Below are 19,805 nucleotides of genomic sequence, written 5' to 3'. Positions count from 1 at the left end.
CATTAACTCTGCACTCCCTGTCGGCACACAGGGCTGCTTGATGCCCTTCACGGGTCCTGCTGGGGGGACCAGCAGCCCCCAACTGCTGGGGTGGCTGGGGTGCAGGACCTGCAATTCTATAATAAGGCGGGTCCCTGGCAAACTGAGGCAAGTCAGTCACCCTGGGCTCTCGACACTTTTGCCATGGTGGGCCCCTTCCGGGATAAAGAAAATATTTAAAATATCAGGAATTCCTGCTATGGCACAACAAGATTGGCAGCATCTCTGGGGGAGCTGGGACGCAGGTTCAATCCCCAGCCCAGCCCAGCCCAGCGAGTTAAGATCTGGCGTTGCTGCAGCTACAGCATAGGATGCAACTGCAGCTCAGATCTCATCCCTGGCCTGAGAATTCCATATGCTGTGGGGTGGCCAAAATAAAGAACAAATAAAAAAATTTTTTTAAATCTTATGATGGGGCTGGTATAAAGGCACGTATATACCAACAGATTTTCTGTCGCCTACAAATTCTTTCTTTTTCTTCTGATTTTTAAAAGAAATGAAAAGATGTGTGTGTGCCCTAAAGTGCCTGGGCCCCATCACTGTGCAGACGACAGCCCTACAGCTGTGCCCCACCCCACCCCACCCACCCAGACAGGGAGCCCCTGCCTAAAGTCTGAGCTTAGAGGGTCAGCTTTAAACAGACACCAGGTGAGGGGGCATGGAGTCTGCCCAGGACCATGCCTCTCTTTCCAGAGAGGAGCTCTGCTCTCCCCTCCCTTCTCCCTGGGCTCCGACCCACAGACGGTCAGTAACGGCAGCTGGTGAGAGAAGGGGAGGGAAGAGAGTATGAGAGAGAGGAAAGCCAGCGGCCCGCCCTTCCTGACAACTCTGCTGGCGGAGCGGGGTCTCCCCTCCGGGTGAGCGTGAACGGCTGGTTAATCTCCTGGGCTGCACGTCCTAATTCCTAAGTTGAGATTGCTTTACCAAGTCAGATCGTCATAAGATTTTCTCTCTAACACCAACCAGAAAAGTCACGAGCCCTGAGGGGTCAGAGCTAAGGTCTCCTAGAGAACACGCGTCCCAGAAGAAACAGCGAGCAAGAAGGGAATCACATCCCGACACCATCCCGTCAGTCGTGTCTGCTCAACGCCCCGTTTACATCATCATTACGCCCAACCAAACGTGAGGCTATCCCGGCAGACCTACGATGCTTTCTTCCTTTTGTTATTTTATTTTTGTTATTTCTTCGTCTTTTGTCTTTTTGCCTTTTCTAGGGCTGCTCCCACGGCATATGGAGGTTCCCAGGCTAGGGGTCAAATCAGAGCTGTAGCCACCGGCCTACATCACAGCCACAGCCACAGCAGATCCGAGCCGCATCTGTGACATACACCACAGCTCACGGCAGCGAGGCCAGGGATTGAACCCACAACCTCATGGTTCCTAGTTGCATTCGTTTCTGCTGTGCCACGATGGGAACTCCTCTTTCTTTTTTTTTATTTTCCCACTGTACAGCAAGGGGGTCAGGTTATCCTTACATGTATACATTACAATTACATTTTTCCCCCATCCTTTCTTCTGTTGCAACATGAGTATCTAGACAAAGTTCTCAATGCTATTCAGCAGGATCTCCTTGTAAATCTATTCTAAGTCCTCTTTCTTTTTTAATGTTTTATTAGAGTTGGTTTACATTGTTCTGTCAACTTCTGCTGTACAGCGAAGTGACCCAGTCATACGTCTGTACACACCCCCTCATATGATCTTTGGTCATGTTCCATCATGGGTGACTGGACATAGCTCCCTGTGCTGTACAGCAGGACTCGCTGTCCATCCACGCTAAACGCAACGGTCACATCCATTAACCCCAAACTCTACTCTTTCGCTGGAGGAATTCACTGGGGGCCCGACACCTGAAAGTGACCATGAGCAGTGAACTAGCGGAGTCACCCTTCCTGCGGCCTTGTGGACCAGACACGCCTCCCCGACACGCACCCCTGCCCCGGAGCCCGGGCGCCAGGCCTGAGCCACTCACAGCAGGCGGAGGATTCGGTGCTCCTCTCCTTGCAGCAGCAGCGGAAGCACTTCTTGACCACCATGTAGAAGTAGGCAAACACCACGAAGGGGAAGGGGATGTTGAGGCGGCTGCAGTACTCCTGCACCAGGAAGTACCTCTGGAACTTCCAGACCTGGTCGTTGTTCTCCTGCACGGTGCCCACGGTGTAGCTGGCGGGAGGGGAGAGAGGGTCAGGCCTCAGCCGGCCACAGCCATTCCACTGCCAAGGTCGGCAACACCAGCATTAAGCTCTCACAGCAGGACCACTCAGCATCAGGCACCCTTCGGTTCACGCTGGCCCTCGCGTGGGGTCTTTGCTGGATTTTCCTGTTGTTTTTTTGAATCACCAAAAATTACCCTCGTGAACCTTAAAAGGGTTCCACGATTCCTCTTTCAAGACCTTTTCAATAGTCTCTTTTTCCGGAAGTCTGGTATTGGCTTATATACTAAGAGGTCCACGGGGGCGACTCTCGCAGGAATAATTGGCCTACGTCACTGTGGGAGTTTAATTATAAACAATCTGGGAGAGCACTTTGTTAATATTTATCAAGGGCCTTAAAAATGTTTATCCCTTTGACCCATTGATTTCACTTCTGGAAATCTCACCAAAGAATAAGGAGATACCGAGGAAAGAAAATATAGAAATGGATGCACCCACACAGGTGTCTGCCTCTGCCCTCTGAGTAACAGCCGGCCCCACCTTCCATCCAGCAGCATGTGGAACAACCAAATCGTTCAGCACCAAGAAAACGTATCACGAGTTAGGGCCAATCATTATGACGACATTATGCAGCCATTAAAAATTAGGTTTGGAGTTCTTGTTGTGGCTCAGCAGTAACAAACCTGACTAGTATCCATGAGGATGCGAGTTTGATCCCTGGCCTCGCTCAGTGGGTTAAGGATCCGGCGACGCCATGAGCTGTGGTGTAGGCTACAGATGAGGCTCAGCTTCTGCTTTGCTGTGGCTGTGGCGCAGGGCAGCACTGGCAGCTCCGATTCAACCCCTAGTCTGGGAACCTCCATATGCCACAGGTTCGGCCATTAAAAGCAAAAGAAATAAATAAAACTAAAAATTAGGTTTACGACTAATTTGTAATACTTTGGGAGAATGCGTATATGTGAGTGAAGATACGCAGGCTCCGACTTGTGCTCATAGCATAGTCGCACTATGCAAATCACAATTCACGGGGAGACAGATCCTCACAGCAAGGAATTAGGATAAAGGCCCATCAGGAGAATGTCTGATTACACCACTGATTTATCCGTTACATATTAAAGCAAGATTATAACATATCTTACACTATTCTAGGCAGTCTACTTATATTAGTTGATTCTCTTGTGGCCCAGTGGGTTAAGGATCCTGTGTTGTCACTGCAGTGGCCCAGGTTGCTACTGTGGCGAGGGTTCAGTTCTTGGCCCAGGAACTTTCACATGACACAGGTGTGGCCCACCCCAATTTTTTTTTTTTTTTTTTTGTCTTTTTGCCATTTCTTGGGCCGCTCCCACGGCATATGGGAGGTTCCCAGACTAGGGGTCGAATCGGAGCTGTATCTGCTGGCCTACACCAGGGCCACAGCAACACCTGCAGGGATCCAAGCCGCATCTGCAACCTACACCACAGCTCACGGCAACGCCGGATCGTTAACCCACAGAGCAGGGGCAGGGACCGATCGAACCCGCAACCCTATGGTTCCTAGTCGGATTCGTTAACCACTGCGCCACGACGGGAACTCCCCAAAATTTGTTTTTAATCTGCAAACAACTCTCTGGAGCAAATAGCATTACCATCATCTATCATCCGATCAGGAAACTGAGGCACAAGAGGGGTAGGAAATTGCCTGCATCCCCCAGCTGGGACGTGATGAAGCCAGAATTTGAACCCAGCAATCCAGCCCAGCACCTATTTGCTCTGTCACTCAGTGACACGACCTCCCAGTGGGGGGCGGGAATGTTTTGAGTTACGCTCTATTTCAAAGGGATCTGGCTGGACTACTTAGGAAAGGATAACCGTGAAGCATTTTACCATTCGCTGAAGTTCAATCATCCAACATACTTTTATTGCCAACCCCAAATCACCTCTTCTAAAGCCAAAGAACCAGTAATGAACCCTTGAAATCGCCTATAAGCAAATCCTGGGCTGAGAATGGATTAAATTCTCCAGATTCAGGGGCGAAACCCGAACGGGGTCACCAGGCAGAGAAACAGGGTACATGTGATGTAAGACCTCACTCCTGCCCGTTGGCACCTTCAAATCTAAGAGTTAAATACCTTGAGCTAAGAGAAGGTGATATCCACAAGCCAAACACCACCCTACATGGATCATGGTTGTGGCTTTGCTTCTAAGCTTGGCTCTTCTTATCTTGGATTTACTGACTTCTCTGAGCTCTACACCGGGTCCTGGGGTCTGGGCAGGACAGACTTTTACAGAAAATGCCTCTTCAACAAGGTATGGTCTTTAAAGCAAAGGGAATCCATGTTTATTGATTACCTACTATATGCAAGCTCCTGTACTAGGCACATACAATGGTCTCTTGACTGGTTCATGGGTCAACTCCACGTGGTAGATTTTTTTAGGTGCAAAGCAGACAGGACCATGATGCATGAGTGTGCAGCAAAGTGAACCTGGCAGGGAGCCTGGCATTTCTTCCCAATGTAGGTCAGGTTGCTTTGAGGCTAACACTCAGCATCATTATCCATCCTGGCCAGTCCCTGCTGATTCTGTGTCTGCAAAGGACACTGCAGGCTTCTGTCACTGCAATAGGAGAGGACGGCAGGCACCCCCAGATTAATGAATCCAGGCGAAGAACCTGCCAGGAATCAGGGCCAGAACAAGTATCATGGTTCCACTGAACCCAAGGAGCATCTTAAAATCTTACATATTTTTGCCAAAAATGAATTCTACTGCTGGCCCCTTCCAATGCCCCAAATTCAAACAGACATAAAAACTGCACCTGTTTTAATGCATCAAATGCTTGCTGAGGTTTTATCCGAATCCAAATGGGAATTAACAGCTGCTACTGAAGGGAGGAACACTGAGGATGTTTAAATCTGGGGCAGGAGTTTTCTCCCTCCCTTCCCCAAGCTCTGAGCTGACCTGTAGATAGAGATCTGGATCTCAGTCCAACGGGTCATTCAGAGGCAGTGAAAAACATCTTAAGTCTTCCAGGTCATCCAGAAAAGGAACTGGCCCACTGTGACCTGGGGGCCAAAGCCAACCCCCAACCTGTTCTGTAGGTTCCCAGAAGTCAAGGTGAGGATGGATGCAGAGCCGCCAGGCACTCCTTTCTGCACACCTGGCCGCCGATCCCTGGTCTGAAACGTACTTAGTCCCGTGCCTGCCCCGAAAACAGGAGTTGCTGTTTGTATCATCCTTTATTTCTGCAGAACTCCGCCCCATCTGCTCCTCAAGACAACTCAGCAGGGGCCAAGGAGCCTCCTGCCTGAATCCCTGCTTCCTCTGCACCACAGGACCCAAGTGGTCCCAGGGAACAGCATTCCTTTACTGCACAAGCAGTAAAAGACCCAATTCCCATCCCAAGGGGTGTGGGTGAGCTGGCTGATTCATGGACGTTAATACCCAAGAGCCGCTCTGCATAAATAACCGCTTTCCGGGGTTGGCCATGCTGAGGTCTACTGACTCAGGTCTGCCTTCCCCAGAGCAGCAGGAATGGGCACACTGTGAGCTGGGGCCAAACCCAACCGCAAATGTTCCAAACACTGCTTTCTTCCTCAAGTCAGTTCCAGACATGAGGGTGCCCCAGGGAGGATGGAGCCGCAGGTGCTGCTTCAAACTGCTTTGCTCAAATAATCTGTATACTCTTTAGACCCTGGTTCCATTTCCATAGAGGAGAGGCCGAGTTCTGGTGCCGGCACATCCAGCCACCCCTCGCCCCCAGCAAACCCAAATGTCCAGAGCAGCTCAGAGCCCATCTGTTGGGTCCAGGCTCCCAGCCACCCATCTGTGAGGGTTTTCACTGTCCCTGCCAAGCACTGGCCAGTCCCTGCCCATCTAGAGTCTTCCCTGATGGAATGCTGCAGGGTGCCCTTAGACTCAACATCTCCCATGATATCTTTTGTGCTCTCGGGCACCCAGCTGGTAGGACCTCTGTCTGCTAACTGCTGCTGAGCAGGGGTGGTGGTGGGGAGCAGGCACCCCACAGAGAGACGGGTGGTGGGGGGGAGCAGGCACCCCACAGAGAGACAAACGCTCAGACGTCTGGTCTGCCCACAGGGAAAATGTTACCAAGAGATAAATGGTGAGGACTCTCAGCCTCAATGAGATTCAGCAGTTCGTCTAAAGAGGAATGTGCCTGACCAAAGAACAAAAGGAGGACTGCATATTAAGGTCATTTACATAATTCACCGTCTTCATAACACATCACAGATCAAAAGGAAAAGCACCATTTCAACTGCTGCTGGAATGTCTTCTGGCAACATTCAACATCCATTTCTGATTAGAAGGGAAAAAAAGAAGAAGGAAGGAGCTGAAGAAATAAGAAATAGAAGGAAACTTCTATGACATGATACAAAGAAAAGAGAAAAAGAAAGAATTCACTAAGGAGACTTGTTCCAAAATAAATAACTTCATAGCCTCCCTATATATCAAAAAGTAGTTATGGAAAAAGCATAAGAGGAAAAATATCTCACTCATGACCACAAATGCCTAGAAAAAAAAAAAGTAGCAAAAAATCTACCAGATCCATGAGAACAGCCATAAAACTTCACTGAGAAACTATATGTATTTGAATAAATGGAGACTCACACCATTTTTTTTTCCGGCATTTTTTTAAAGATGTCAGCTTTCCCTCAGTGACTCTACGACGTTAACATCATCACAATAAAATTCATTAAAAAAATTTTGGAAGAGGAAAGAAAAAAAAGGATTTCAGAAGATGAGCCTCAGGCTCTCTGTATGATTAAATAGACAAGAAAAGCCAGGCGAATTTTGAGTACGAATAATGAGGGGCACTCATACAACAGATGTTAAAATGATTTTTTTAAAAACCAGTAATTAAAGCCATTTGGTAGTAAAAAGCAGAAGAGAAGGATTGAGCAACAGAACAGAATGAAAAGCCTGCCAAAAACTTACAAAGAAAGAAAAAGTAGATGATAAAACAATGGCAGAATTTTAGCATTAACTGAAGTCCGAGAACCTTGCCAGCTAGGCTGTGATCCGGTAAACTCCTCCTGCACGCTCCTCACAGATGCCATCCATTTTCCACCCGCTGCCCCTTCCCCACCACACCAGCCACACCAGCCAGCACTGCTCTAGGACCCCTGGTGACCCCAACTTTGCGCACCCACGCAGAGCCCGGCGGGCATGTTGAAACCTTCCACTGTTCCCCTCTCGCTCCGCTGCATCCCAAAGGCAGATGCCAAGCTAACACTAAGAGACAGCCAGCCAATCCCTCGCACTGATGTCAAAAATGCAAACGTTTGGTTTCTGCCAAAGTAACCCAACTGAGATGGTGCCATTTGCTTGTGTGAGGACCGGTGACGTCTCCCTTCACCTACAGGAAAAGAGGTCCAAGTTCTCGAATGTGGCATAAAGACCCTCCATACCCGCGCCCCTGCCTACTTTCCCCTCCTCAGTCACCGATCCCCCCCCAGACCAGCTCTCTCTCCTCTGTTTCTCTCTCTCCAACCAGTGCTCACGGGGTCCTTTGAGAAAATGACTCTCACTTACTGCTACTCACCCCCAAGACATGTCCCAATTGATAACCCCACTCTGGCACCACAGGCCTTTGTAAAGAGCCTTTTGTGCTGCCTGTGTTATACTATTCTCTTAGGCATCCCATCAAATCATATCGTGCTGTCTACGTGCCCAACTCCTGCCTCAAAGAGCAGGGACCTTAACCTCTCTCTGCCTCCAACTCCTCATGTATAAATGATTATAACGTCACACCGGAGTTCCCACTGTGGCTCAGCAGTAACGAACCTGACTAGTATGCATGAGGACGCAGGTTCGATCCCTGGCCTCCCTCAGTGGGTTAAGGATACAGCATTGTGAGCTGTGGTGTAGGCTGGAGACGTGGCTCAGATCTGGCATTGGGTGGCTGCGGTGTAGGCCAGCAGCTGCAACTCCGATTCGACCCCTAGCCTGGGAACCTCCATATGCCACGGGTGCAGCCCTAAAAAGAAAAAAAAATTTTAAATAAAATCACACCTAGTGTGATTAATGATGAATAATGAAATGAGGCCATGTACATAAAGCACTGGGAGGTGCCTCACACGGAAAAGTGTCGGTAAGTTTTAGTGCCTGTGGTGTAGACCAGCAGCCACAGCTCTGATTCAACCCCTAGCCCGGGAACTTTCCATGTGCCACAGGTGCAACCCTAAAAATAAAAAAAAATAAAAATAAACTTACAAAGTATTAATTCTTGCTACTGTTACAATTATCTGCTCCTTTTTATCCTCTTCTTCCCACTTCAATAGCCTCCCTGGAACTGCAGAAGCTGGACCCAAACGTTGTCTATACCAGGTGATCCCTCTCTTATTTTCTACTTTTGTATATATTCACAATGAACATATACTATTCCAGAGATTGAAATACATACATTTTATTTATTTATTTATTTTTGTCTTTTGTCTTTTTAGGGCCACACCCGCAGCATATGGAGGTTCCCAGGCTAGGGGTCCAATCGGAGCTACAGCTGCTGGCCTCCACCACAGCCAAGTCTGGGAACTGGTCCTCCCTGTCCTGCCCTCACATGGACACATCCTCACCTGTCTTGACCACCTCCCTCCTCCAGCTCAGACTGGCAGCCTGGCTTGGCCCAGCTCCCCAGAAGCAACACAGATGTCTGGATTCCTGAGTCCTTCCCTGGTAACCGGTTAGGGGTAGTGATGGAGAAGGGGTTACACGTTTTCCCTCTTGGAGGCCAACTGGGACCAGTGGCCACACATTGTGGTGGTGGCCCAGGCACCTGACACAGAGCTGATGTTAACATCTATGTGATGAAGCCCTGGCTGGTCTAATGTGGACACTTCTCAGTGAATAACAGACCAGGAAGCCGAGCTCCCAACTTGGAACCAAATATCAAACTAAAAGCAGAGAGAGTCCTGTTCTTTTCATGCAACAAACACACACTTGAAGGGCCAGGTGCTGAGACAGACACAATCTCCATCCTCCAGAGCTTATGGTCTGGGACCCACAGGGTGTCCATGCACGAGGTGGTGGGGGGCAGGAGGACCACTCAAGTGAAGGATGCTGCCAGGCTCCTTAGAGGGCAGGCAGATGGAACAGGTGATGCCAGCAGTGGGCCTGGGGGGGCGGGGGGAACATTTGCAAAAGCGTCAGGTGTGACAGGTGGACAGGTGGGATGGCCACCAGGGCGGACAGCAAGGCGGTATTTTCAAAGGCCAGGTCATGGATGGCCTTGGGGGGAAGCTGAGGAGGATGAAATTTACCCTGAACACCACAGGGAAATACTAAAATCCTTCCAGAATTTTAAGCAGAGACGTGACATTTTAGAAACACCACTGTGGCCACGCTGTAGAAGCTGGACTAGAGGAGGACGTATCTGTGTACCCAGAGACGAGGGGGCCACTCACTCTCAACCCCTCAGATGTGTGATGTCCCCAGAGGCACATGTCCCGTCCCCTCCCCGCCGCCCTGCTCAGCCTCACTCAAAGGGAGGCCACTGACCAGCAAAAAAAGACCTTCTTCATCCACAGTCCTTGTCCCTCTCAGGGCTCCATGTGACACCTGCTTTCTCATTTTTTATCTAAATTATGGAAATAATATGTGACCCCTGTGACAAACAAAATATATACTTGATTTTTAAAATTTCCTTTTTTTTTTACTGTCAGAAAATAAGATTGTGCCATAAAAATAAGTTTGCATTTTGCTTTTCATATTTAACAAAAGCTCATCCTTCCAAGTCAATACACACAGATCTCACCTTTTCTTTTTTAAGGGCTGCATAATAGTCTGCTGCATGGATGCAACATGCTTTGTTTTGTCATCCCTATTAAGAGGCATCAAACAAGGATCTAACAAATGTTTTCGTATATTTATCTTTAGGAAAGTTTCCCAGAGGTGAAGGAGTTGGGTCAAAGGTTTGCAGATTTTTTTAATAGCTATTTTCACATCACTACTCAAAAAGCTGGAGACAGTTGACACCCCCAGTAGCAATGCCCCTGTCCCAGTGTCATCCCCAACACGTCTTGTTCCCCCAGCGGACCCTAACCCAGCACCTCCCTGTTGGTCTCATCTGACCTTTCTTACCCACAAGGTCGAGGCCCTTTCCATACAATTAGTGGCCATTTGAATCTCTCCGAATTGCATTTCCTCTGCCAATTTTCTACTGGGTCATCTTTCTGTTATCAATGTGCAGGAGTCTTTCTATATTAGGAATTAGACTCCTCTGTTCGCCATGGGCAAACGTTGCCCCCAATCTGTTATTTATCATGTGACTTCATCTGACGTAGTCTGTGCCTAAAAATACTTGTTTTAAGCAAATCAAACATGTCGTTCTTATCTTTCATAGTTTCTCACTTCAACTAAGATTTAACAACTAATTTTTTTTAATTTGTGTTTTGTTTCTCAACTGTTTGCCTGTCTGTGCCAGGATTCATGTACCCCAAATCACCACCCACCTAAGCATAAAACTAAGGTACCCCCACTCTAACCACCACCTGGGCTCTTTGAAACCCTCCTAAGAAAGACAAAGGGGAGAGATAAACATGATTTTTCTAACCATACTAAAGAGAATGGCTAAATGCAATAAAAATGTTTTAGAGTCACCATATTGTGTTCTCCCTCCAACCTCAGGCGTGAGTCCCAAAGGGTGGTCACTCTCCAGACTCGGCTCTCTTGATTCGTATTTAAACTAAAAATTTCAAAACAGCAGCCAACTATGTTAAGGCTGAGTCCCTTAAGTCCCAGAATCCATCCCACTGAATCCATAAAATATGAGGACCTTGGAGCTAAGCTGAACTGTAGTCACTATCAGACACCGGGGGGGAGGTTGCTAAATGCAGGCTAAACACACAATCTGAACCCACTGGAGGGAGTACCAGGTGCCTGTCTCTGGCGTCAAACTTAGGTTACAGCCAATAGGGACGTGCTATATTTTTGATATAGTCCCTTCGAGGCCACTCCCCATCCCCGACCACCAGTCCCTGAAAGGCCTGTAACACCAGCTCCACGGCCTTTGCTCCTCTGCTCGCGGCTCCTCCAGCCTCACTGCGCGCAGGGCATGGACAGCCTGCGAGGGCACGCCCGGGCACGTACCCGAACATGGCGACCAGCAGGTTGACCAGCAGGATGTTGGTGGAGAGCATGTAGATGCACACGAGGGGGATGGTGATCCACTCGGGGAAGCGGGGAAGGTTGTGCTCGTCCAGCTCCACACACAGGGGCTTGGACTCGTTCCCAGTGAAGGTGCAGTGGGAGAAGTCGTACGTGGTGCCTGGAGGTGCAGAAACCGAAAGGCGAAGTGAGGACCCTCCAGAGGGCCAGGGTCCAAAGGGACACAGGGTGACTGTGCAGTATGCTGGGCACTGCTCCGAGGCACTCTGTCCAAACCAGGTGTAGGCCTTCCCATCATGTGTGCATCCACTCAACACGGAGACACTGAGCAGCTAGGAGTGGGGACTTCACCAGGATGGGGGAGAAGAGGAAGTGCAAGGTAAGCATGGTCTTTGCCCTTCGGGAGCTTGGATGGGTAGATGGATGGTCGACCGCACAGCTGTTTGGACAGCTCTTTGAACCTTTCAGCCCCAAGAAGGGCTAAGAAGGAGGTGTTCAGAGTACACTTCAGGCACAAAAGGGAGTGTCCTCCCATGGTCACTGGGAACAGCTTCCACAAGAAGGAAGCATCTCTGAACCGAGGACGGAAGGGTGAGTAGGCACCAACTGAATGAACGGGGAGAGGCAGAGCATCCAGAGAGGGGACCGCATGTGCAAAGGACCTGTGGTGGGGGTTGGAAAGGTCTGTGAAAGTGAGGGAACAGATGCACGGTGACCAGACACGTTAATTTTTTTTTTTTTTTGTCTTTTTTTTTGCTATTTCTTGGGCCACTCCCACGGCATATGGAGGTTCCCAGGCTAGGGGTCCAACCGGAGCTGTAGCCACCAGCCTACGCCAGAGCCACAGCAACGCGGGATCCGAGCCGCGTCTGCAACCTACACCACAGCTCACGGCAACGCCGGATCGTTAACCCACTGAGCAAGGGCAGGGACCGAACCCGCAACCTCATGGTTCCTAGTCGGATTTGTTAACCACTGCGCCACGACGGGAACTCCAGACATGTTAATTTTTTATCTTTATACTAAAGGCAAGGGGTAGCCCTTAGACTGCTTTACACAGAGGAGTGACACGTCAGAGTCTCTTTATTCAAGGATTGCTCTTTGCACAACTATAAATGTAATAAATTCATTAAGTAATAAAAAAAATAATAAAGTAGAAAGAAAAAATTAAAAAAAAAAAAAAGGGATTGCTCTGGGGAGTTCCCGTCATGGCTCCGTGGTAATGAACCTGGCTGGTATCCATGAGGACACAGGTTTGATCCCTGGCCTCAATCAGTGGGTTAAGGATCTGGTGTTGCTGTGAGCTGTGGTGTAGGTCACAGACGCAGCTTGGACCCTGCGTTGCTGTGACTGTGGCATAGGCTGGTAGCTGCATCCAACTGACCCCTAGCCTGGGAACTTCCATATGCCACACATGTGGCCCTAAGACAATTAAAATTAAAATTAAAAAAAATTTTAAAAAGAAAAAAAAAAAAAAAAGCAGTCTGAAATGTTGGGCCTAAGCTTGCAAGGTAGACAGACAGAAGCTCAGGAGAAAGAAAGGCTTTGACAGTTCGTGTCCACTGCCTAGTGTTGGTCACACTCCAGCCATGTGCTTCTAAGATGACCCCCAGAGCCAGAGCAGGGAGCCCTGGTTCTGGAAGCAACTGCCCCCTCCCAGCTGTCCCCACCTGGGGCCATGTCAGGCTCACCGTCCACGTCACTGGGCACTTGGCCGAACATGGCCAGATAGGGCTCGTAGATGACCGAGCGGAAGATCCACCTCCAGCGGTGCTCATTCTGCCTGAGGATTCCTTGCCTGGCCACACCGAAGGCCACCATCCAGACAGCGAAGAGGAACAGGAAGAAGAACACGTCGATCAACTGTGACGAGAGGACAGGAGAGCAGGGTCAGGACTATGCCGTGGCTGCTCCCCCACTCCGCCGACCACAGGGGAGCTCAGAGGCTCTGGAGCCCTGGGACCTAAGTCGCCCAACATTCGCTCATTAATTTTTAAAAATGGCCATCATCACCCTCAGGTCTCCAGGCGTCTGTCTCCCAGCATGAAAACTGACAGGCGCATTTTTGCTCCCAGGTCCCCAAACCAGTTCAGTAGCAGAGATGTTCTGAATGAGACCAGCCTGGAGCCCCTCCCTCTCTCCAGTTCTGCAGACCCCTCAGTCATGCCTGCATTGTTTCTTTCCCTAAGGCAAAGCAAAAGCTCTCCTTGTTAGACAGGAATGCACAGTTTCATCTTTTCTAAGGTTCTGCGCACAGAGCATGACCTCATGGTGACTCGATGCCCCAGATACGCTTTGAATTAAAACCACAAACCGGAGCTCAGCCTTGGAAAAGAAACCTCCAGATGAGCTCATCCAAATGCCCATCTGATTTGAAGACAGAGGCACGAGAGGTATGAGTCACGTGGAAAACAAGCTGAAAGAAGCCACATCACCGGTGTGTAATTATCACCCCCCATGAGACGGGTCTGGTAGCGCTTTCCTGACGTCCGTTCCACTTGGTTAGAAAGCTAAAGCTCCAGTCCTCGCTCTACCTCTGGCTCACTGCGTGTCTCCAGACAAACATATTAGCCTCCTTGAACCCGATAGTCCAAATCTATAAAATGGGTATAAAAGTCCCTACACTGCCTGGGCTCTGAGTGTCAAATCTAAATAAAGATCGTTCTCAGAAATGAACAGACTTATGCTCTTTGCTCCTGACAGTCATCCTGTGTTAAATTTTAACTGGAAGGGGCCCCGATGAAAACACATCGGAGAGAGCAAACCCGACCGATGGTGAAATGCAGCCGTCACTCTGCAGACAAAATCCCGTCAGGACAGTGAGAGGAACCTGGGTACAACCGGAAGAAGGACAACTACAAATATTCCTCATTCTTACCATCCTCTGCAACATGATAATCTTGGGTCCTAAGTTTCTGCTGACAGTGAAAATGTGGATCAACCTTAGCGTGAATATGATGTAGTCCAGGCAAAAAATCACGCGTCCGGAGTAGAGAGAGGTTCTGTTGGAAGGATGGAGCCTGTGGGAAGAAGGGGAACAGAATTTGTGAGACGCTAACAAAATATTTCAAAGTGGTACTCTTGAAAAAAACAAGGAGTTCCTATTGTGGCACAGTGGTAACAAACCCAACTGGCATCCGTGAGGACTCGGGTTCCATCCCTGGCCTCACTCCGTGGGTGACGGATCCGGCGTTGCTGTGAGCTGCGGTGTAGGTTGCAAATGGCTCAGATCTAGCATGGCTGCGGCTGTGGTAGAGGCTGGCAGCTTCAGCTCCAATTCAACCCCTAGCCTGGGCACCTCCACATGCTGCAGGTGTGGCCCCAAAAGAGCAAAAAAATCAAAAAATAACCAAAAGCATGGCAACAGCCAGGAGCCGGGGAATGGGATAAAAGGAGTTCCCGTCGTGGCTCAGTGGTTAACGAATCTGACTAGGAACCATGAGGTTTTGGGTTCGATCCCTGGCCTTGCTCAGTGGGTTAAGGATCCAGCGTTGCCGTGAGCCATGGTGAGGGTGCAGAGACGCAGCTTGGATCCTGTGTTGCTGTGACTCTGGCGTAGGCCGGCAGCAACAGCTCCAATTGGACCCCTAGCCTGGGAACCTCCATATGCCAAGAGAATGGCCCTAGAAATGGCAAAAAGACAAAAACAAGTGGGATAAGTGGGATAAAAGGCCAGGGAGCACACCCTCCCGTCAGTGACTGAAATCCAAAGGCCCCAACTTCTGCCCTCATGGACCCCAGGAGGGGCAAGGGGGTCACACAAAACAGAGCTGCCAAGATTCTCGACCCTTTCGTCTTCCATCCCAAATATGACTGCGGGGCCCATCCCGCCATCGCTGACTTCTGGGCTCACAAGGTCTATAATGACTTCAGCCACTTGAGACTCGACCCTGCCAGACATCCCCCCAGGGAAACGTACCTCGTTTGCACCAGATCATGTGATTAGCTAACCACCTGCTAGCGTGTTCATGGACCTCCATATGTGCTTCCTACCTGGGACCCTCTAGAATCACATCCAGCCAACGGCGGCTCAAACACTGGGCCTTTAACCCAAAGGGAGGCGGAAACTGAGGTCTGACCCCATGCAAATCGTCGAGAGAGCACTCGGTGTAAAGCACCTCACTCTGGGTAAACGCACACGTGCACAGTCAGGATTCTGGGCTCCAACAGAAGCACGAGGTTTCCCTTGACGCTCTTTAGGGCAGGCAGGCCTGGAGGGAGCAGGCCTGCACAGGGGGAGCCAAGGCTTGAAGGCTCCCCAACTCCCCTGTCACGTGGAGTCTGGCTGCTTTTCACCTTCAGCCATCATTTCGGCTGGTTTTTCTAATCGCACGCTCTGGCTCTGGGTGGAGGAAATCCTGCAACTGGGAGGGCAGGCTCCAGGAGCAGCATTCGAGTGGAAGTTAAGTGCAGGTTAGAGGATGCCACGGCCCCAGACGAAAAGGCCGTGTGATAGTCACATCCTCATCCATCTCTATGCCCCGCGACTTTGAACTCTCTCCCCCAGTTCTAGAACCACAAAGGGAAAGCCCGTGCGGAACCCTTTGGCAAATTCCAGATCACCAGGGGGAGGGAAGACAGGAGACAATTTTACACCAACCAAGCTGTGTCTCTAAGAGGCAGAGACAGCGGGCATTTGCAATAATTTCTAATAGGGGCAGACAGACTTTTCTTGGGCGTGAAATGTCTTTCTTTCGCCTTTCCACCCAAGAGAATCCAAAACCATCTGATTCTTGGGAGAGTGGTAAGGACTACTCACCGAAATACGATTCCTGCTATAAAGTAAAAGAGCCCAAGCGTGTCCATGACGTTCCACAGGTCGGTAAAATAATTCACCCCGTTCATGTACCACTGCCGCACAGAGAGGGACAGAGAGAGGACACAGCAGTTTAGAAATATCAACTGCTTCCAGGTTAACGAGGCTTCACACACTTTTGTCCAGATCCTTTTGAGCCAATGATGTGCCAAGTGGGTCCTACAACTGCCCTGTGCTATTTCAGGGGAATCAGAAAGTAGGCTGCACGCTTGCTCTTCTGTTATTCATGGATTTCTAACAAAGTCAAGAAAAAGGACTCTTGGATCCTTCCTGTTCTTTAAAGAGGAACTTGCAAAGAATGAGTTTAGCCTGTGTGGGAAAATATGGAACCCCCTGAGAAACCACGTACAGTGGTGCGGGTTGCACACTGCACAACTCTAGAGGGTGTTATCCATCACAGATCTGAGTGTTTATTGCGAAAATCTTCTGGCAGCTGGCAATAAAACATCTCCATAAAAGGAACTTTTTTAAAGTTTAGAAATTTTTTTTTTTTTTTTTCCACACAGGTGGTATATGTGTCACCTGTGAGGACAGGTGTGGTCGCAGAAAGGATTGATAAGAACAATGTGCCTCAGTGAGTCTTCCGTCATGATTTGTAACTATTGGTCATGATTTCTCAGAAGACAACATGTCAGGAAAACACTTAGAGGGACAATATTCTCCACAAGAAGATGGCACCTGGACAGCCTCTCTGGCAATCCACGTGCCAGATTTGGGTGGCTCCAAGGTGGGCATCTACCCCTTTCCTTCATCCATTCACTCACAACATATTTATTGAGATTGCAAACCCATGGGATTGCACACCCATATGCTGGGCTCCTGGGACACGGAGACATCAGACTGGGTACGATGTCGACTCTCAAGGAATCCACTGGCCCGTGGGGAAGACAGACACGAAACACGTTTAAAATGAAGAGTGAGACAGGTAGGAGGGGAGGTAAGAGCAACGGTCCCCGAGAGCTCAGGTAAGGAAACCACCAGACTCACGCAAGGCAGGAAAACGACAGCAAAGTCGACTCCGTCAGAGGAACTTTTCAGTTCTGCTAAATGCAGTCCCTACACGGGTCCACATGATATGCAGATAGATAAGACCTAAGAAAACAAAAACCACGGAACCTGCCCCAAGTCAAGCTGGTGGGGGGGCCGGGGTTCTGAAGCTTGGTTTCCTCTCTCCTGCATCACCCTGCTTCTTCAGACCCCACAGTGATCCCACCGTCCTAGGCTTGGAAGGAATTCAAGAAACATCATCCGTGTCTCAAGAAAGTAGTTCTTTTCATCCATTTTATAAATGAAAATAGCAACTTTAGTGGACAAATGGGTGAGGGCTATGAAATCAAGCGCCAAGGAAGGATGAACATCCCCCACGTGTGAGCAGCCTGATTTGACCGTGTTCCCCTGGGGGAGGGCTGCACTCCTGAGCTCAGAAATCGAGTCAGGATCCCTAACGGTCTATTTGGGTGGTCCCAGTGACACTGATCGCCGCCTCCAAGAGCCATTCGCAAGGTGACGGTGGTGGGGACAGGCTCTACCTGAGTCAGCTTCCCTCTGAATCGCTGGTCTGAGGCAGGTAGGCACAGGACAGGGGGGAGCCTCAGCCCCCTCAGCCTTGGGCTGCATGGTGGGAGGAACCCTACAAAGATCAATTCTGGGCTCAGAGGCACCGCTGCAGTAAGAAAACATCTTTAAAAAGGAAGAGCAGGAGTTCTTGTGGCTCAGCAGGTTAAGAATCTGACACGGTCTCTGTGAGGATGCAGGTTCGATCCCTGGCCTCGCTCGGGGTTTAAGGATCCGGCATTGCCACAAGCTACAGTGTAGGTCACAGATGTGGCTCAGGTCTCACGTTGCTGTGGCTGTGGTGGAGGCTGGCAACTGCAGCTCCGATTTGACCCTAGGCCTGGGAAGGTCCATATGCTGCGGGTGTGGCCCTAAAAAGAAAAAAAAAGGGGAATAGCAGCCTCTTTTCTGAATGCCAGGGATATACTCATAAAATATCAGGACCACTTATTTCTGGATTTGAGGATCCAAGGGCCTCAAGACTGAACGTGTCTTCCGAGAAGGGACGGTGAGACTTACCTCATTTTAAATAAACATTCACAGTCTGTTTAACAGACCTAAGCATTATTTAGCAACTGTGTTTGCACTTATTGATTGCCTTGGTTAAAAAATTCCAATTCCCAGAGCAACCTCTGCCCCTGGGCAAGGGGGACACAGGGAGAGACTGCAGGGCAGGCCTCTGACCCAGACACAATCCGAAACAGGTAACATCCTGTGCGGTTTTGATTTTCCACTAACAAGTGTGGATTAGGTTAATTAAGACAGTCCCAGGCCAGCAGAACTGAGTGAAGCATCCAAGCGCATGGATGATTCCAAAAGGCCCGAGTCTGCAGACCCGAAGGGAAACAGCGACCCCTAGTGTCAGCCTCCAGTAATGACAGGAATCTGTGAGGCTGTTTTGTGCACTGTGGGGGCACAATAGAGCTGCTCCCCCCTGGCAGAGCTAGCCTTGACCCCACCTGACCCACACTCGGGAGCTTCCCTCACCACCACCTTCATACGCAGGATCTCTGGGTGCAAACTATCCATTCAAAAATCACATTTACGAGTTCCCGCTGTGGCACAACGGGTTAAGAATCCAACCACAGCCACGGCTCAGGTCTCTGCGGAGGTGCTGGTTAGATGCCCAGCCCAGCGCAGTGGGTTGAAGGATCCAGCACTGCTGAGGCTGTGGCATAGGTCGCAGCTGTGGCTCCGATTCAATTCCTGGCCCGGGAACTATCACACATCTCGGGTGAAGCCATAACAAAAATAATAAATAAATGATGTTTACAAAGGAAGAGAGGAAACACTTGGGACAAAACCGCATGTCCTTATCAGCATCCAACACCACCGCCATGAAGGGAGGACAGCTGGGACCCAGCCAGACCCTCTGGACATCACGTGGGGCCCGGGGAGTAACTGGGAAGCACATTAATGTGCCTACCAGGAACCTCGTGCCCACCGCCCACTCCCACTCCTTGTCCCTGCTCTGTGCCCCTCCCGAGCAGTGCTCCACACTCCACCTGCCCAGAGCCCCTCTCCAAACAAAAGGCACCTTCCTGCATGACCCGAATAGGACACGAGCAGTTCAATGTACACTCGATTTGTAGGAAACGCTTGTGACTTACAGACTCCAAATTTTACTCTCGCTTGTCCTCCATCCATGCAAGACATGTTCATCTGGGGCTGCCCGCAATGCTCACCCCCCGCCAAAGGTGCCCAGAAATGACCCTGCCACCATCTCTAACTGGCTCAAAGTCCATGAAGACAGAGATATCTTCCCACTTGGGTCACTGCTGCATCCTCAAGTCTAGAACACTGCCTGGCACCTAACGGCTGCTCGATAAATCGTTGTTGAAAGAAAGAGTACGTGGATGAAGTGCTTGGCTTAAGCCAGGATGCCTCTCCCTGTATCTTCCATCCAGGCCAAGCTCTGCCCATCAGAGGAACTCAGGATAGGTTCTCTCTCTGGACCTCCCTCTTCCTTAGATGCCTGGGGGATCCAAATGATATGTGGACAAGGGCCACAGGGCGGCAGGGTCAGGAACGGGACGGGGGGAGGAATGTTGGGAGCCAGAAGCAGGAAAAGAACTTTTTACCTTTTTCCAACCATTCCAAGGAGCAGCCATCAACAGCACCCCCTGCTCAGAGGGATACCTGGCCCCTTC

General features: G+C 49.9%; 1 protein-coding gene across 1 annotated transcript in view; it reads right to left on the bottom strand.

Moving 5' to 3' along the window:
- The window catches only part of TRPM8 (transient receptor potential cation channel subfamily M member 8), an 82,658-nt gene that overhangs the window by 19,321 nt on the left and 43,532 nt on the right, over positions 1-19,805 (bottom strand). The window contains exons 20-24 of the mRNA XM_021074741.1: positions 16,045-16,136; positions 14,164-14,305; positions 12,977-13,148; positions 11,268-11,445; positions 2,009-2,199 (exon numbers count right to left, since the gene is read on the bottom strand). Of these exons, the coding sequence (XP_020930400.1) occupies positions 2,009-2,199; positions 11,268-11,445; positions 12,977-13,148; positions 14,164-14,305; positions 16,045-16,136 (775 nt within the window). The remainder of the gene's footprint in view (positions 1-2,008; positions 2,200-11,267; positions 11,446-12,976; positions 13,149-14,163; positions 14,306-16,044; positions 16,137-19,805) is intronic.

This window comes from Sus scrofa, chromosome 15 (assembly GCF_000003025.6).
Source record: "Sus scrofa isolate TJ Tabasco breed Duroc chromosome 15, Sscrofa11.1, whole genome shotgun sequence".
Taxonomy (NCBI): Eukaryota; Metazoa; Chordata; class Mammalia; order Artiodactyla; family Suidae; genus Sus; species Sus scrofa.
The sequence above is the reverse complement of the archived record's forward strand: the minus strand, read 5'-3'. Positions and strand labels throughout refer to the sequence as shown.